The sequence below is a fragment of the Strongylocentrotus purpuratus genome, unplaced genomic scaffold (genome assembly GCF_000002235.5).
Source record: "Strongylocentrotus purpuratus isolate Spur 01 unplaced genomic scaffold, Spur_5.0 spur5_scaffold_20, whole genome shotgun sequence".
Taxonomy (NCBI): domain Eukaryota; kingdom Metazoa; phylum Echinodermata; class Echinoidea; order Camarodonta; family Strongylocentrotidae; genus Strongylocentrotus; species Strongylocentrotus purpuratus.
In genome coordinates, this window is record NW_022145606.1 from 8,662,713 (window position 1) to 8,680,685 (window position 17,973).

At 37.3% G+C, this 17,973-nt stretch overlaps 1 protein-coding gene across 1 annotated transcript; it reads left to right on the forward strand.

The window, feature by feature from the left end:
• The first annotated feature begins 4,648 nt into the window (after nucleotides 1-4,648).
• On the forward strand, nucleotides 4,649-15,402 carry LOC105446179. The gene is made up of 8 exons (XM_030993628.1): nucleotides 4,649-4,951; nucleotides 8,779-8,942; nucleotides 9,795-9,903; nucleotides 10,466-10,523; nucleotides 11,244-11,459; nucleotides 13,021-13,199; nucleotides 13,526-13,643; nucleotides 15,215-15,402. Exons 1-8 carry the CDS (start codon nucleotides 4,649-4,651, stop codon nucleotides 15,307-15,309), a joined length of 1,242 nt encoding a protein of 413 aa, XP_030849488.1. The 3' UTR covers nucleotides 15,310-15,402.
• The last annotated feature ends 2,571 nt before the right edge of the window (nucleotides 15,403-17,973 follow it).

Below are 17,973 nucleotides of genomic sequence, written 5' to 3' on the forward strand. Positions count from 1 at the left end.
GGGTAATCGTCCTTGGGGGGTAATTGTCCTCGGGGTAGTTGTCCTCGGGGGGTAATTGTCCTCGGGGGTAGTTGTCCTCGGGGGGTAATTTTCCGGGGGGTAATTTTCCGGGGGGGTAATTGTCCTTGGGGGTAATTGTCCTCGGGGGGTAATTCTCCGGGGGGTAATTTTCCGGGGGGTAATTGTCCTTAGGGGGTTATTGTCCTCGGGGGGTAATTCTCCGGGGGTAATTCTCCGGGGGGTAATTGTCCTTGGGGGTAGTTTTCCGGGGGGTAACTTTCCGGGGGGTGATTGCCCAGGGGGTAATTGTCCTAGAACCGTAAATGGGTACCTGGTAGGAATTTATTCTTTGAAACGCAGCGCGCGTAACGGCTGCACTGCTAAAGCCAGGGTAAGTATGCCGCATTATAGTAGAGCGCTTAGAGACTTCTGATAAAGTAAGTGTTAGGCGCTATATAAGCAAATATCATTATTATTATGTTATTCTCTCAAACTGATCTTCAAAGAATGAGAAAACTCACAGTGTAATTGTCAATTTTCCCTTCAATCATTTTTTTTTTGCTGAATGGCGACATACTTCATTAGGTACATATGGTTATTGCGGTTGTTTTGCCTTGAACCACCCTGGAGCAATTATAAGTTTTCTGTCCTCTGTACTTCCCTCACAACAACCACAACAGTGCAAAGGGACGGATTTATTAGGAAACGGCATGTATAAAAATAATACACTTTTTTATAAGATTTGTTTTTCTGTTTATAAACCAATTAGATACAATACTTTGATCCAGCGTTATTTTGTCAAAAAGAAGTGTAGAGCGGAACGGCGTGTATCAATTTATCTGGTTGAATTTAGACCTGCGTTTTAAGTGTGCTTCAGTTAAAGGTACTATATCCCATGTAATATATCCCAAATAATACTAATTTAGAACTTCCCTGAAACAAAAGGGGGCTTGAAAATGTCTTTAATTAGAAAATGTTTTTGCTGTTAGTAAGATAATATGAAGAGGTATTTTTGATTACTTTATACATGGAGTTATCTTTATGAATATAATTGTATTCGTCTATTCATTTGTTTCAATTTATTTATTTTCCTTCATTTTTTAACGTAAATATGTTTGTGTGTATGGGTCTATTTATATACATATTTATTTATAATTGGCTAATCAGTTATTCAGTTATTCCTTTCTCTGTTTTTAAATTTATCTAGTTCCTTATGTATTGTTGTGTTTTCCCCTGCTCAGGCAACCGGCCTGTCGTCAATCTTTTAATCAAATATCAGTTTGATCTTGACGTCAAGCTGTTAAAGATACTAAGTTCCTTTTTCCAGCAAACATCAAATTATGTAGAACTTTGCAGGAATTATGAATATGTCATGTATGACCTATCTGTGAAATTTAAATGTTAGCAGTGTCCTAATATTCAAATTATGCAAGGAAACCCGTTTACCTGTTAGACTTCACTGTCGACTCTATCGAGTGACTGACTGGCTTTTTGTTCTTCTTTGGTAATAACATACATATAATGAGCTGTAAATGGTACATGAGCATTTGTCTACATCAATAATCCACTTCTTGTAATGGTCAAAATTAAACTGATTGATTCGTTATGCAGCACTAAAAATACGACCACTCGGTACAATGGTCTGAACATCAGACTATTACTTACTGACTTGGTAGCACTTAAGTCGATTCGACAACTAATAGTCGTTATTTTCCCACTTAAAGGCATCGTATCACAATGTTAAATCTGAGATGCACGGCCCTACGTGTTATCAATGTCTGTGATTTGGTGTAATATTGAAGCCCTAAATAAAAAACGCTTTAAAATGATCAAGAAGTTTCTCCAAAAAAATCCCTCACCCTCGTTTTCTTCACGTTGATTCTCATGCCATAGCTCCTGACCCCTTGGTCCATCTGTACCATCTGTCTTTGAAGACCATCCGCAAAGACAGCGAGCGTGGCCTGATCATACTTCGTACTTCCTCATTTTGATTATTGTTCCTCGGTGTGGTCTGAGCGATTTCAAAGACAAACGATTAAATTACAAAAGGTTAAAAAACGAGCTGCATGTGTAGTGCTGGGAGAAGGATTTGAAGTATCTTCAAATGATATGTTTAGTCGCTTAGGATGGATGCCTATTCAGACACGTTTCCAGTTTGGACGTGCAGTGATGATGTATAAATCAAAGCAAGACATGGCACCAACATACTTAAAACAAGATTTACATCATGTTAGTTCACTACATGATCACAACACAAGACATGCTGTAAGGGATGCATTATGTGTACCCAAATTTAGGACGGACACTTATAAAAATAGTCCTCTAATTTCCGGATTTAGATTATGGAACCAACCTAAAAGTCCTGTCAAAATATCACCTACTTTGAACATTTTTATACACGCTCTAAAAGCCCTGTTATCTGTAAATGACGTGTAAGTGAACTTTTGGTGGTTTCGTGCGAAGGTAACCATTTTTTTCCTATTTGCAAAATTGTGAAATTTGGTTGACTCGGTTATCGTTATATCATGTATTCATACATGTAATGTATCCCTTTTCAGCTATCTTGTAAACAACCTAACTGTATTAGTTAAAGAGCAATTGAATGTAAATATGTATATAACAATTTTGGTATCCCGTGCGTTAAGCTATATCAGATTATTCAATGAACGTCTTTTTTAATTGTATTTAATTTGAAAATTCCATTCACCTATTTCTTGTAAATGGTCGAGGATGATTCTTGAATGATCAGTTATTTCAAGGGGATACCAATTCATTTGCATTTTACCTGTTTATACGATTGTGTATTTTTTTAATTTTTTGTTGTTGTTGATGCTGTTATTTGTTTGTATTATTACCAAACAGGGCCTCATGGAAGACCACCAAGTTGGTGATATGTGCCACCCTGTACAAATATCAGAAATAAATAAATAAATAAATAAAATCATCAGCATACCGTACATATTTAGTTAACACTCTTCCAACGATCACTCCTTATTCTAACATTGCCAGAGCTTCTCTTACCATTGCCTCTGCATAGATATTGAAAAGAAGAGGAGACAGAAAGCATCTGTGACGTGTTCCACGTTTAATGACTGCTGGTTAACGCGAACGCTAGCAGTCTGAGACATGTGCAAGGGTGCAAGCAGTCTACAGTCTTTCCAATCAACACCAATGGCTGACAACACTTCCATTAACCTAGTCCAATTGACACGATCAAATGCCTTTTCGTAGTCCACAAAACAGATATATAGGTCCTGATCATGCTGTATACATCTCTCAATTAGTATTCTCATTACAGCGATTGCTTGTCGAGTACCAACCCCTTTACGAAAGCCAAATTGGTCAATTCTAATATAATCTTTGGACCTCGCTTCAATTCGATGGTGGAGTACCTTTAGCAATACTTTCGAAGCATGTAATACCAGGCTGGTAGTGCGGTGATCCTCGCATCTGATTGCCTTTGTAGTCTTCTTCGTTATTAACTGGCTTCTTGTCCAATCATCTGGCCAGATTCCCCGTTGATATATATGTTGACATAGTTCATTCAGTGCCATTATATTTGTCTTCAAACAGATTATTGTTGTGCGTGTGTGTGTGTGTGTGGGGGGGGGGGGGGTCTTTGCAGGAGTGTGTCTTCAATGTGAAGTAAAGGTGTGGCCAGAGTGCCCATGTTTGCCCCCACTTTTTTTTTGGGGGGGGGGGGTATTAATTATTATTTCTTTTTATTAAGGGATGGTTTATTCTTGACAAAATAGGTTTATATATTCTCAGAACTTTATATTTATATATATATATATAGAGAGAGAGAGAGAGAGATATTTGTTTCAACTGAAATCGAGCTTATTCGTGTTACACAACATACACAACATAAATTGTGTGTATTTGGATCGATGTTATTGATACATTGACATAGTATCGAATTTTGTATCTATGATTTTGTATTTTATTCACATTTTCGAAATTTTATATGCTTTATCGTTCCATTCCTTTAGTTCCAAAATAATGATCATTCATATTTTATTTGTTTATTTCATCAATATTTTCACCATGAGTGCAGCCTTAGATGATTTTTTAAAAGCTTTTGCTGCATCCCCTGCTATGTCTGTCTCTTGCGAATAGAAATGGGAATAAATCCACATACAAAACACAAATATGTCATAGTGATTATTGAATGCATGACTTCCCTGAAAAAGGTGTCACTGCTAAATATACTTTCCGAAAAGAAGAAGAAGGGGAAAACACAGTTTTAACAGTCAAAATCACGTTAACGATTACAATGGTACGTACTCACAGGGTTCAATTTTTTCAGAGTTATTCGTGCCCCTAAAATGAGAGATAGGTCTAATGTGCCTGTGTGTGTTTTTTCCGGCGAGTGAAAAAAAGATATTGTATGAATATGAGATTCTGCGTAAATGTTTTTGATCCTGATTCACAGAATAAACATTCGCATGCACTGATGCAAGGTAGCTAGGCCTACCCCTTTCTTCCCATTGGTCGATGGGTTTTCTAGCAGTGATTGCAACACAAATCAATGCGCACAACTTGAAAACTGGCTTGTCAAATGTGTTGGTACATGTACACTGTGTAGTAAAACTCGCAACACTTCATCTTCGACTTTCAAAATAAGAGCATAGAAGCATAACTCACTATGGGAGGAAAAGCATCAAAAAAGCGAAGTGCGGCATCTACCCACCATCAACAGTCGGGGGGCGCTCCCGTGGTGGAACCGTTAGCGTCGGGTGATCAAAGTCAAGCTGGGCAGTCCAAAGAGCCAGAGAGAGTTGATTCAAACAAGCGTGGAGATTACACTGAGAGTTCCGAAGCTGCTATTTCTTCGAAGCAGGCGAAACAGAAAGAAGTGGTCGAGGCGAGTAACGCACACGAGGAAGCCGCGGTTATAACCGCAACAGAGATGAATACGCCCTGTGAACCTCGTGATGGTGAAGAGATGGTAAGTGGTAGGTCGACAAGTATTAATTATATTAAGTCGGCACAAACACATTTCTCCTATGGACAGGGGAATAAGCAGTGTAGATGACCGCAGCACGGCGGTAATCATCCCGGTAAAGTGCTGTTAAAACCGTAAGTGACCGGGAAGACCTTGTTTTCCTTCAATGCATGATGACCAATGACGGTAGAGTTTGTTTGTTTGCTTTTTTATTGTTTTTTTTTATTTTTAGATAGCCTGTGTATATTTGTAAGTAAGCAATCAAGAAGCAGTAGTTATATGGAGTAATAACACTGCGGTAAGAACCGCGGTGAATAGCTAAAGGCCCAAAGTTACAAACGAAAAAAGTAAAGAGAGAGTGGGAATATGATAGCGTTGAAAGTGTAATAGATATATTTCAATCTCTGTATTCACCAATAGCGATGAATACATATAAACATATATACTCATATATTTATATCGCCCCCCCCCCCCCCTGCCATCCCCGCCTCTCCCTTGACGCTTTAGCCTGATAAACAGAGTGCATTTCCAAAGCTTCCAAAAGCGAGAGTATTTTGAACCAAACGTTGACCTTAAGTTGCAGTCCCGTACAACGTCCTCTATTATTACTCCATTTGTAATTATTCTGGCTTTATGCACATGTGTCATAAAACTAAATTAGAACAACAACAGGAAAGAGGAAGGTCGCATAACAGAAGGAGGAAGTAAAGAGAAACCTGGAATCGATCCTCCATGGGCATACTCTTTTTGTTTGTTATTCTGCTCCACACGAAGCGTCAATCCCCTGACGTAGCACTGCGTTAGCGACTTTCAGCCGATGAACTTTGAAAAATACTTTTTTTTCTCTCCGAGGGAGCCCAGTGACCGCGCAAGAAAATTAGCATTCTGTAGTTTTAACTTTGTTGTCCTAAGTCCTTTTCTTAGTCCTCTCAATTAGGTGAGACAGATCGTTCATTAAGACAATTTTTTTTAGCGATTTTTCAATATATCTGGGGGAGGGGGACGACCCCTTTTACATATTTACCAGGTGGAGACATCCCTCATTCCCTTTGAATCACCGACCCTTTAGGTACTATTGAGCATTCGCTTTCTCTATCTCTAAAAGAAAGTTTACACTACACACACGCACACACACACACACACACACACACACACATGAAATTGGAATTGTTTATCTGAAAACTATTGTTTGCTGTGAATCATTAACAACACGTTTTTATCCTTCTTTGACAAAACGTGAAGGCCCCCGTATGGTTGCGTTTTATCCCCTTCCGCTTGTGATACAATGGACAGCACACCACAAATGATTACCATTGCTTCCGGGTATTAGAGACTTTTAGATTTGCATGTCGACAGCTTTGACTGCAACGTGTAACGTCATTTTAAGGCACTGCGCATGCGTTACGTCGTCTCAGTCGGCGATCGAGAATGCGTCAACCTTGATTTTCCTAACTCTAGTACATACATACATATTGATATTTATATAGCGCCTTTACATGCCAAAGCTACTAATATGCCGCGTGCGCATAAAATATACAGTTCCTAAGGTAGACAATTAAAGGAACATCCCTTCCCTGCTATTATGTAAAAATGTGTAGAACAGGTGTCACATGCATATTATTCACCTGTTCTACACATTTTTACATAATAACAGTGAAGGGATGTTCTTTTGTTGATGGTAGAATGAGGAACTGTATATTGTGTCCTCTTTCTTTGTCCGTGATATTCATAGTGTTTAAATACTTCCTGCATGCATATATATCGTCGAATGCAATCTAAAAGATTTCTAATTGTAGTCAACATGGGCAGTTAAGTACGTTGACACGCATGATCAGTCGGCGTTCGTCGTGTTCTCGTCCACTCAATCTAAAAGCCCCTATTGACAATGAGTGCACGTACACATTCCGCATGGGTGGTAGTGGGAAACAACTAGAAATATCAAGCAAAGCAAATATTATTGAGAATCAGATTAATCAGTAAATCAAATATTTAAAGTTATCAGTTCAAACCTATTCGTCAATTTTTTTGAAGGTTAAAACTATATTTACCAAGGGGGGGGGGGGGCGAATATTTTGAGCAAAAATGTCTCTCTCCCCATTTATTTATTTATTTTAGTTATTTAAACAGGGTAGCTCTCACAGTATTGTTTTTATACTGTTTTTCTGAGAAGCCTTGTTCACAAAAAAGGGTCATTACAAATACAGGAAATAACAAACAAGTCCTACATGATTATACAGAGTGAGTCAGAAAAAATGTCCCACTTTTTAAAAGTTGTATTGTTTGAAGTATGCATATTTGATATGATATGTCTTGATAGAGTTATCCTCCCAGTACATGATACGGTACCATTTTCATTTGAATCCCAGCATGCATGACTGAACATCAGACAATCTTTACAATACTGCCAGATCTCACTTGCGGCAAGTTGGTGGGTGAGGAATAAATAGTGTTTTGAACAAAGACAGCCAGACAGACAAACACACACACACGCACTCAAGAAAAAATTAACACTAAACACATACACTCAAGAAAGGAAGTTCACACTACACACGTACACTCGAGAAAGAAAGTTTACACTAGACACATACACTCGAGAAAGAAAGTTTACACTACACACATACACTCGAGAAAGAAAGTTTACACTACACATATACACTCAAGAAAGAAAATGTTTACACTACACACATACACTCGAGAAAAAAAGTATACACTACAACACACACTCAAGAAAGAAAGTTTACACTACACACACACACTCAAGAAAGAAAGTTTACACTACACACTTACACTCCAGAAAGAAAGTTTACACTACACACACACACTCAAGAAAGGAAGTTTACACTACACACACACACTCAAGAAAGGAAGTTTACACTCCACACATACACTCAAGAAAGGAAGTTTACACTCCACACATACACTCGAGAAAAAAAGTTTACACTGCAAACATACACTCAAAAAAGAAAGTTTACACTACACACATACACTCAAGAAAGAAAGTTTACACTACACACATACACTCGAGAAAGGAAGTTTACACTACACACATACACTCGAGAAAGAAAGTTTCCACCAGACACATACACTCGAGAAAGAAAGTTTCCACTACACACATACACTCAAGAAAGAAAGTTTACACTACACACATACACTCGAGAAAGAAAGTTTACACTACACACATACACTCAAATAAGGAAGTTTACACTACACACATAAACTCGAGAAAGAAAGTTTAAACTAGACACATACACTCGAGAAAGAAAGTTTCCACTACACACATACACTCAAGAAAGAAAGTTTACACTACACACATACACTCGAGAAAGAAAGTTTACACTAGACACATACACTCAAATAAGGAAGTTTACACTACACACATACACTCGAGAAAGAAAGTTTACACTACACACATACACTCGAGAAAGAAAGTTTACACTACACACATACACTCGAGAAAGGAAGGTTACACTACACACACACACTCAAGAAAGAAAGTTTACACTACACACTTACACTCAAGAAAGGAAGTTTACACTACACACATACACTCAAGAAAGAAAGTTTACACTACACACATACACTCGAGAAAGGAAGGTTAAACTACACACACACACTCGAGAAAGGAAGTTTACACTACCCACATACACTCGAGAAAGGAAGTTTACACTACACACATACACTCAAGAAAGGAAGTTTACACTACACACACACACTTACCGACAGTACTCCTTTTCAGGACTAACTACTCCCCTCCCCCCCCCCCCCTCTTCTTTCTCAAATGGTGCAACCGTAAACCTACTGAATATCTATTTGGTTGTTTACATTTTCAGATCGAATCTTCACATTGGCTTGCGTTTCAGGAGATCTTTGTCCAGTATATTCCTGGTAAACCTCATGCTCTCACGAAGTTTGGAGCACTTCTTTACTCTCGTCAGGGTGGTCATGAGTTCAGGGCCCTAGATGGCACCGGACTGGCAAGAACTGTTGGGTTGAGGTAAATAGGATATGTAACTTCTTTATTAAATTTCAGTTTTCAGTTTATTGTCTCATATTTCACTTTTATTTCACATTTTGCAGTCATGATTTCACGAAATGAATGATACAAATTAAAAATACTTATATTAACAGAAACAATACAAAAAGAAAAAAGAAGGTAAGTACCTCATATCAGTTTGTTTGAACACACTAAATTAATAGACTGAACTAATAGGAAGAGTGAAAAATCAAGGGACCTCTGGTTCTGTTGAAAGCTATAATTGTGAGTTGTAGTTATATATTTAAAATAAAACGTACAAGGTCTATATTATGTATATAATTTATATGTCTATTTAATCTTATATATGCAGTGCGTCCCAGGAAAAACGAAGCCGAGAATCATCGATGTTTTATCATAACTTAATCATATTTATAAATAATAAATGACACCTATTTGTAAAGCTTAGATCCTCTTCTGTCATGTGATGCGGCTCACATGATGCATATTTCACGCATTAGGAATTAAGACAAATTTAGAGAGAGGAAACCAAAAAGTCATTTGGCGGACGGTATCTGAATTTCAAAAAGAAAATCACATTTCTAGAAAGTTTTTTTTTTGCCCTTTTATATGAAACCTCAGGAAAAATGAGCCAGGAATAACAAAGTTCTGTTTTTTTTAAGTGATGCCTGAATTTCTATAATTTGATTTAACGAATTCGTTTTCACTGGTTGCCTGCCGTACCGACAGACAGAGTTCACATACTTAACTCCTTTTCGTTGATGATCAGCCATGCATCGAGTCTGTCGTCTTCTTTGAACAAAACTATGCTTTTCTCGCCATAATGTATCTCCTCCCGTTACCTCTTTGCAGAAACCATGATGAACTAATAAGCATCAATAACCCACAGTCAGACATAAGCAGTGCTAACCAGCTAGCAGTTCTAGAATGTTTCTCAGATATTGGCACTCAGATTGGTTTGGTAAGAATACATTTTATTTTATTCACATTATTGTTAGTTGATTTACAGTATATTTTTATTATCGTCGTTATCAGAGTGATTGATTGATCTTTTTTTCGGGCATTATTATTTACTAAGATCGTTGTTATTATAATGATTACAATTATGATTTTTTTTTATTGCTAATATTATTATCATTATATTTATTTCTATTATTATCATTAAACTTATAAGTATTATAATCATTATTATTATTATTATGATAATTATTATTATTATTGTTATAAATATCGTTAGTATTAATATTTTTATAAACATTTAAAACAATTTAATTTCGTTTTAAAGACAATATTTATTAAATTGTATATTCATTATTTTGTATTCATCTATCTTCATTATCATCAATATTATGATACGATTATTTCGTGTTTTTATTGAAGTTAACAAGGGAAACAGAGGGCTATGAACTTATAATACTATAATCATTTCGAAAGGAAAGCTCTATATCCGTACCGACATTCGTGGTAAAGAAATTTGTAATCACGAGTCCTAAAATTAACCCTTTTCTTTCTTCAAAATTTAGGTTATTAAGCGGAAACAGGAGGAAACTTGGCTGTTTGCTTTTCATCTCAACGAAAAGGGTATTTTCTTTCTCTCTTCTTGCCCATCAATTTTTTCCTTACTTTTGAACAGATAAGATTAGGAGATAGTATAAACATTTGGAGTAACTACTATGGTTTTGCTTTCATTTGCATGCAAGCATAAGCTATTCTGTCCCGTGCGTATACTTGGAAATTAAGTTTTTGGTTTGGGCATGTGCATGAAAGAAAAATGAAAGTAAAAAAAAACTTTAATCGAAACGATGTGTTAACAAATGTGAGCCAGTTAAATATATCGTTAAAAAATGACCCCGATCTGAATGCTTATCAAGGAAAACAATCTCGTTGAAGTTTGTAGTCTCCTCCTACGGGAGTCGCCATTTTAAATTCAATAGCGCTTTCAGAATAATGGAAATTGTTATGGAAAGAAAGGGGAAATACTATAAAAAGGGGAAATCAAGAAAAACTAGGAGGGGAAAATGGAGTGGAATGACACCGCAAAAGTGCAATAGATTGCGAAAAAAAGGTACCTTGATAGATTTCTACTTAATTATCCATTAGTTTTACACTCGATTAAACAAAAAGAGATCGTCAAAGAGATGTATTTTCAATTGCATGATATAATAATGATAATAATACCTAGTTCTTATATAGCGCTTTCATGATGAGCATATCTTACACCCCCCCCCCCTCTTTCACACACACAAACACACACCCATATACCACACACAAACACACGCACTGTATCTATTTCGATTGCAGGTAACCGGCCAGTTGTGGAGAACATATTCAGGCGACAATTACCTAGCGAAATATTGGAGAACTCGTTCATAGATATCATCCCCGTTAAGAGTGCTTTTAGAATGAACCCTGTCTATTCCTATGATTCTTCCCTTCAAGTGCAAATGATACTTCCACAAGAAGAAGACAGATTCATGGAGATCGACAACGACAAGGCGACCTACGTTCGACGTATAAGTACGTTTCTCAATGACTAACTATTCTAAGCTTAAAGGGATAGTTGAGTTCTGTTGCGGAGGGCGCTACACAAAATAATTTGTTGTGAGATAATGAAAAACTGAGTGTCAAATTTGAAATAACATACAATTTAAATGACAAAATCATCTTTGTTTGATCAAAATCGGTTCAGAGGCGGCTGAAATATCCATAAATATAACAATTTATAATACTTGTGTACCACCACAAATATTACATAATTTGAAAAAGCCGCTGAAAAAATGAGATACCGCCTTTTACGTCGTATTCCAGCTAATGCCGATGTTGGCTTTTTTGTTGGCATTTTCGTGTCGGTTATATTACGCACAACCAGCCGGCCTATGTATTGTTATTTTTAATCAAATATTTAACGGTCACCGTATTTTTTTGAAAGTGGAGCTGAATTGGTATGATCGTATTGGCTAAATTTCACACATTTTGGGGTCTAAAATTACCTTCATAGCAATTTAGTTCTATAAGGGCACTAGAAATGTAATAGATAAGAAATGGAGCAATAACCATGCACTTTGGAGGCATTTGCGGTCTGAAAACAGAACTCAACTATCCCTTTAACGTTTTAAGACATCGACCAATTCGTATTCAACACATGGTTAAAAAATACTCAAAATTTAAATTGGTATTTTAAAGAGATACTCCACTGATGGACTTTTTGCCCTAGCGTACTGTGTATTGCACAGCGCCATCTCATGATCACATCGCCAACAGTACGCGACACAGTACCTAATTACCACTTCGCAGACAGAGAACTTAAAGGCGTTTTTTAGGATGTTTCCAGTTTTACAAATCTGAAATGCATGGCCCTACGTTTTATCAGTGCCTATGATATGGTGTGATCTTGAAGCCCTACAGAAATTGCGCTTCAAAATGATGGTGAAGAGCCTGAAAAAAGTAAAAATCTTTAAGTGACCGGTTTTACAATACTCATTTTCCCCAATCGACTGTAGTGTTATAAAAATGTACTTTGAAACTTCGAATTTACTTTGCTTTACTTTGTTTTCAGTGGGTTCTGCTTATATGCGCAATTGTATCAACGATTTAGCTTATTGTCAATAAGTTAGAATGAGGAGGCTGTGCCTTCAAACTAGAATTATAGGTCTCATCAGCTTAGGCTAACCCTCATTTAGCATGATCTTCCTGTGACGTGACTTGCAGTAACCCGGACCTGTGTGCATTACTTCTCTACGCAGACTCACGCCATCAATCGATCACGTAATATAGAGCTTAGCTTAAGCAGTGAATCTTGAGCCCGCTGCCCACGCAATGTCATTTCGATTGCGCCATTCGATGCCATTCAGACTTATAATAATGCACAAAACATGTCTAAGTACGATCTCTTACTATAATTAATAAATTAATTGATTAATGGGCTTTTGTCTTCGTGTGGGCGAAGACCGATTCATAAGCCCGTTGCAAACGTGGTGACATTCAGGTGAATAATAATAGTGCACAGAACCGGTCCAAATCTGATTTCGTGCAAGAATGAATAAAGTAATTATTGAGCTTGTTGTCTTCTTGTTGGCAGAGACCGTGACTATCAATAAATACAAACGGATACACGGTAGTGCTGACGGTATACCAGTCTCCATCTCAACACCAGAATCGTCCGACAGCGATTCGGACAATGGAAGCGACTCCGATTGTGACACAGATGATAGTCCGATGTGCATTGAGGGTGTCGATGTTGGTCCTCTCAGCGTAGTCGTAAGTTCACTGTTATTATCATCGCCATCATCATCATCATCATCATCATCATTATATTTAACAATTACAGTCATCATTATATGCCTACCCTTATCCGAATCATCGTTATCGTTTTATCGTTTTTCTCATCGTCTTAACTTCCATCACCATCACAAATATAATCGTAGTAAGAGTAAATAGGAGTAATAATAGTTTTATCAGTGATGACTATGAGGATAATAATAATGGTTATAACGGTAAAAATAAAATGATGATGATTATTTTGTTGTTGTTGGTTTCTCCACTAATAACATAAACTTACTTTCATTCCCTCCTTGATTCGACAGAACTTTCCTCGCTACATGACCCGGCGTCGTATACCGATCCCGCAAAATAACAAGTTCTTTATCCAGTCTTTTCTCTGTAATGAAGCATCTGTATTTAAGGCTGCCAACACAGGAGAAGGTAAATGGTTGACTTGTATTGTGGTGTGTGTGTGTGTGTGTGTGCGTGTGTGTGTAAACGTGTGTGCGTTTGTGTGCGTGTGTATGTGCGTGTGAGGGGGGAGGCGTTGGCATTCGCAGGGGAACACCCCTTTTCTTAATAAAAGAGAAATGTTAGATATTTAAGCGTGCGTGTGTTTGTGAGGATGGGGGGGGGGGGGGGACACACCTCCAAATAAAAAAAATTGTTGGCATTTGTCTATGGGTTCGTCTGGGGCTGACTCCATCCTCTTAGTACAAAAATGGAGAACATTTGTGGAGCGGAGCACAGAGGGGAATACTCCCTCTTTCAAATAAAAGAGTGTGCCGGCTTGTAGTGCAACAACACCCCCTCCTCCCGAAATACAGAAAAACAAATTCATACAATCTTCAGCTTGTTAAGGCTCCTCACTCATGGCAATGTATATATTGCAACGGGGAAGGGACGGGTGTACGGGGAAGGGGAGAGTTGATGTGGTTTGACACATTCTGAAAAAGAATTGGCAAGTTATTTATTTATTCCATTTTCCTTTTTTAACTTCTTGAAAACAATGATATCCGTTTCGTTAATTTGAAACCTTTACAAGCAAATATTGGTTTGCTTGTTTTTTTATAGTCTGATTTTCTTGGCTACAGACCTGCTGGATCACATCGTCATTTAAGCCTAAAACGCACACTATACGATTTCCCTGTCATCCGATTTTAGAAGAAATGACAATAATATATAGGTTTACAAATCTAAAGAAACAAGATATTCTTGTTGAAGGCTCTTAAAAGGGATTTTAAAAAGCCGAATTGATTTAAAATCGTAGAGAATCGCACTACTGGCATGACGTCACTACGATTGTGAGCCGATTGAATTATTCCTCCTCCAAAAATGCGTGAATTCCATCAGAATTTTGATTATAAAAATCATCGATCACTCAGAATTAAGAAGTTGAAGTGTTCATAGTAAATGCTATTGCAAATTGTGCGGTGGGTATTACAGTGTTTATAAACATCATTAATGACTGTATGACGCGTTTCTATCTCATTGTAGTATTAATATTATATTACTATTATTATCGCCACTCTCTTCTTCCGCTCCTTTCTGCCCTCCCCCTGTCTCTGTCACACCTACACCCACACTCTCACCCTCCCACACACACCCTGTCAAACCTTCTCACGGCACCCACTTTCTGTCTCTTTCTTTCTTTATCCCCCTCCCCCCCCCCCTCTCTCTCTCTCTCACACACACACACACACACACACACACACACACTCTGTCAAACCTTCTCATGCCACCCACTTTCTGTCTCTTTCTTTCTTTATCCCCCTCCCCCCCCCCCCTCTCTCTCTCTCTCACACACACACACACACAAACACACACATACACACACCCTGTCAAACCTTCTCATGCCACCCACTTTCTGTCTCTTTCTTTCTTTACCCCCCCCCCTCTCTCTCTCTCTCTCTCTCTATTATCTTCAATGTATCTCCCTCTCCCCCCTCTCACTGTCATTCCCCGCTATACCTCTTTCTAACATGTTTTCTGCGTCTCTCCTTCTCTCTTAGGGACAGAACTATACATATCTTCCGACGAACAGGATGACAATATTTTGGTTGCAAGTCTGAGAGCATCGTCTTCCAACTTCCGTATTGTTATCTGACGGCAATGTTCTGAAAACAAGAGAAGATTTTCTCAAACTATTCAAAGCCCGAGACAGCTAAATCCACAATCAATCAGAGCGTCTTTAATTGTTGGAAACAAATACATCAACTATTACTCTACGGCCAAAAGCTTACGCTGACTAACTAACCCTTGGCCTTTACTATAGCTATTGACCCTTAGTGCCAGGGGCGGCGATTTCTTTTCATGACCGGGTTGGGGGGGGGGCGAAATGCGAGGGAACTCTGTATTCCGTTGGTATCACGGTGATACCAACGGAATACAGATTTTTTAAAATTATTTTCTTGTACATTTTGAAGGATGTTATGAGAGGAAGCGTATAGCGACCGAGCGAGAAGGATTTTGCATGTTCATTAGTCTAAACGTTGCACACTTGGTCCCTCCACAGCCTATAAGTGTGTTGCACTTTTTGTTACCGTTTTTTTCAAATCTTACGGGGGGGGGGCACTATCCCCCGAAAAAAAGTTGAAGGGGGGACGTTGAATAACCCTCCTGATTATCAAATCAGTCAACTCGAACAATAATGACTTATTAATCATTTAATGAACCTAAATATATCTTGTTCAAATAATTACACATACATAGTAGCCAACCGAAGCTTTAATATTCATGCTTACATGTTATAAGGGTAATTTAATGTACGTTGGCGTAAATCTTGCGTGTTTGACGATTCTGCTTTGTTTGTTTTTCACCGCTCTAACTCAACAATATTCACATTTAATTGTTGTATACAATGTTCATATATATTGTTGTGTTTGTTTAATATACATAGCCGAATAATTTTGTTAATTCATGGGACTATATTTAACTTACACTAATGTTCTTTGTAGACCCCTCCACATTTCCCCATGAGTTTGTTGTTCTAGTTCTCAATCTGTCATATGTTAACCATTCTCTGTAAGTTGTTTAGCAAATCTGTAATCAATGAAAGTATCTATCACAAACTCGAACAAGTTGTGGAATATGAATGAATGAATAAATGAATGAATGATAATAGAATATTTGATAAAGATAAGAACATTTTTTAACAATTAGACGTAATATACAAGTGTGTAGAAGGTGATATACAAGTGTGTAGAAGGTAATTTACAAGTGTGTAGAAGGTAATTTACAAGTGTGTAGAAGGTAATATACAAGTGTGTAGAAAGTAATATACAAGTGTTTAGAAGGTAATATACAAGTGTGTAAAAGGTAATATATACAAGTGTGTAGAAGGTAATATACAAGTGTGTAGAAGGTAATATACAAGTGTGTAGAAGGTAATATACAAGTGTGTAGAAGGTAATATACAAGTGTGCAGAAGGTAATATACAAGTGTGTAGAAGGTAATATACAAGTTTGAAGAAGGTAATATACAAGTGTGTAGAAGGTAATATACAAGTGTGAAGAAGGTAATATACAAGTGTGAAGAAGGTAAACTAAGAATGCCACTCTCAGGTCAGTGCGTTAGAAGAATAAATAATGCGCATGACTAGCTTTAGGATAGTACAATTGCACTTGTTAAAGATAAAGGTGGGTTCTGGTAATCCGATTGCATTGTGAAAGATAAAATTGATCATGTAGCATGTAAGTATTGGTGTGTACTGCAAAGTTATAAGGTCATCAAAATCAAAATATAAATTTGGCCCAGTCTGTGTAAAGTAACAAGCACTGTACACAGAAAGATGTATATGGGACTACACAAATGGTGTTGGGGTTACTAACCCTGATTTCCTAATCTGTCTATGCTCATTACTCAGCCAGTATACATTTTCTACCAAAATTGTTTGGAAAATGACATATATTTGTAATCTTGAACATTCAGTGAAAGTTTCGTTTGATTCTGTGAGAATTTTTTTTTTTTTTTTTTTACCAGAACCCACCTTTATCTTTAAAAGTTACGAAAGTGATATCAAATTAGACTTCAAATTGACATATGAAATAAACATCGGAAGAATACTTGGAAAATGTCACAGCGTCATCACTCACTCTTTCTGTCAAATATATTCAAGAAAAGCATTCAACTTCGATTACGTGAATTGATGAAATAAAGTTGGTGGCCTTTTTTTAAAAAACGTTCAGTTGTTGCGTTTGTTTTATTGACAGGTAAAAACTTAACGTAATGAAGTCATGGATTGTTTTTTTTGGAGAGGTAACTACGTCAGTCAACCAGGTTGATAAGTTAAAGATTATTTGATGAATTTTCTACATGCGAACCTTTTACATGATACGTCTGGCATCATCATGCCTATGGGTCCATGACCGACTATAATATATGAAAAGTGAACAACTTTTAGCCTACCAGGGCCCTGCTTCGTGAAACTTGTTATCAATAACAGGTTACATTAATTGTTATACGCTTCTGAAATCGTGGCATTCAATTGGCTGAGAGCAAAATTTGTCATAGAAAGTTAGCATTTGTTATTGATAAAATATTGATGAAACAGGGTCCTGTTCTATATGAAAGTCTGTAGCCTTCGGCGCTAGAGCAGTATTACACATATTCGACTTGCGCAAAAGTATTAAAGTGATGAAATTATTTGAATGTATCAAATGAGATGCATTGTATGTGGTTTTTGCAGAGCCAAAGTCAGACACACCTACAAACACACACACACACAAGCACACAAATGTTCTTTGATACTTGCCATTTGATATTAATATG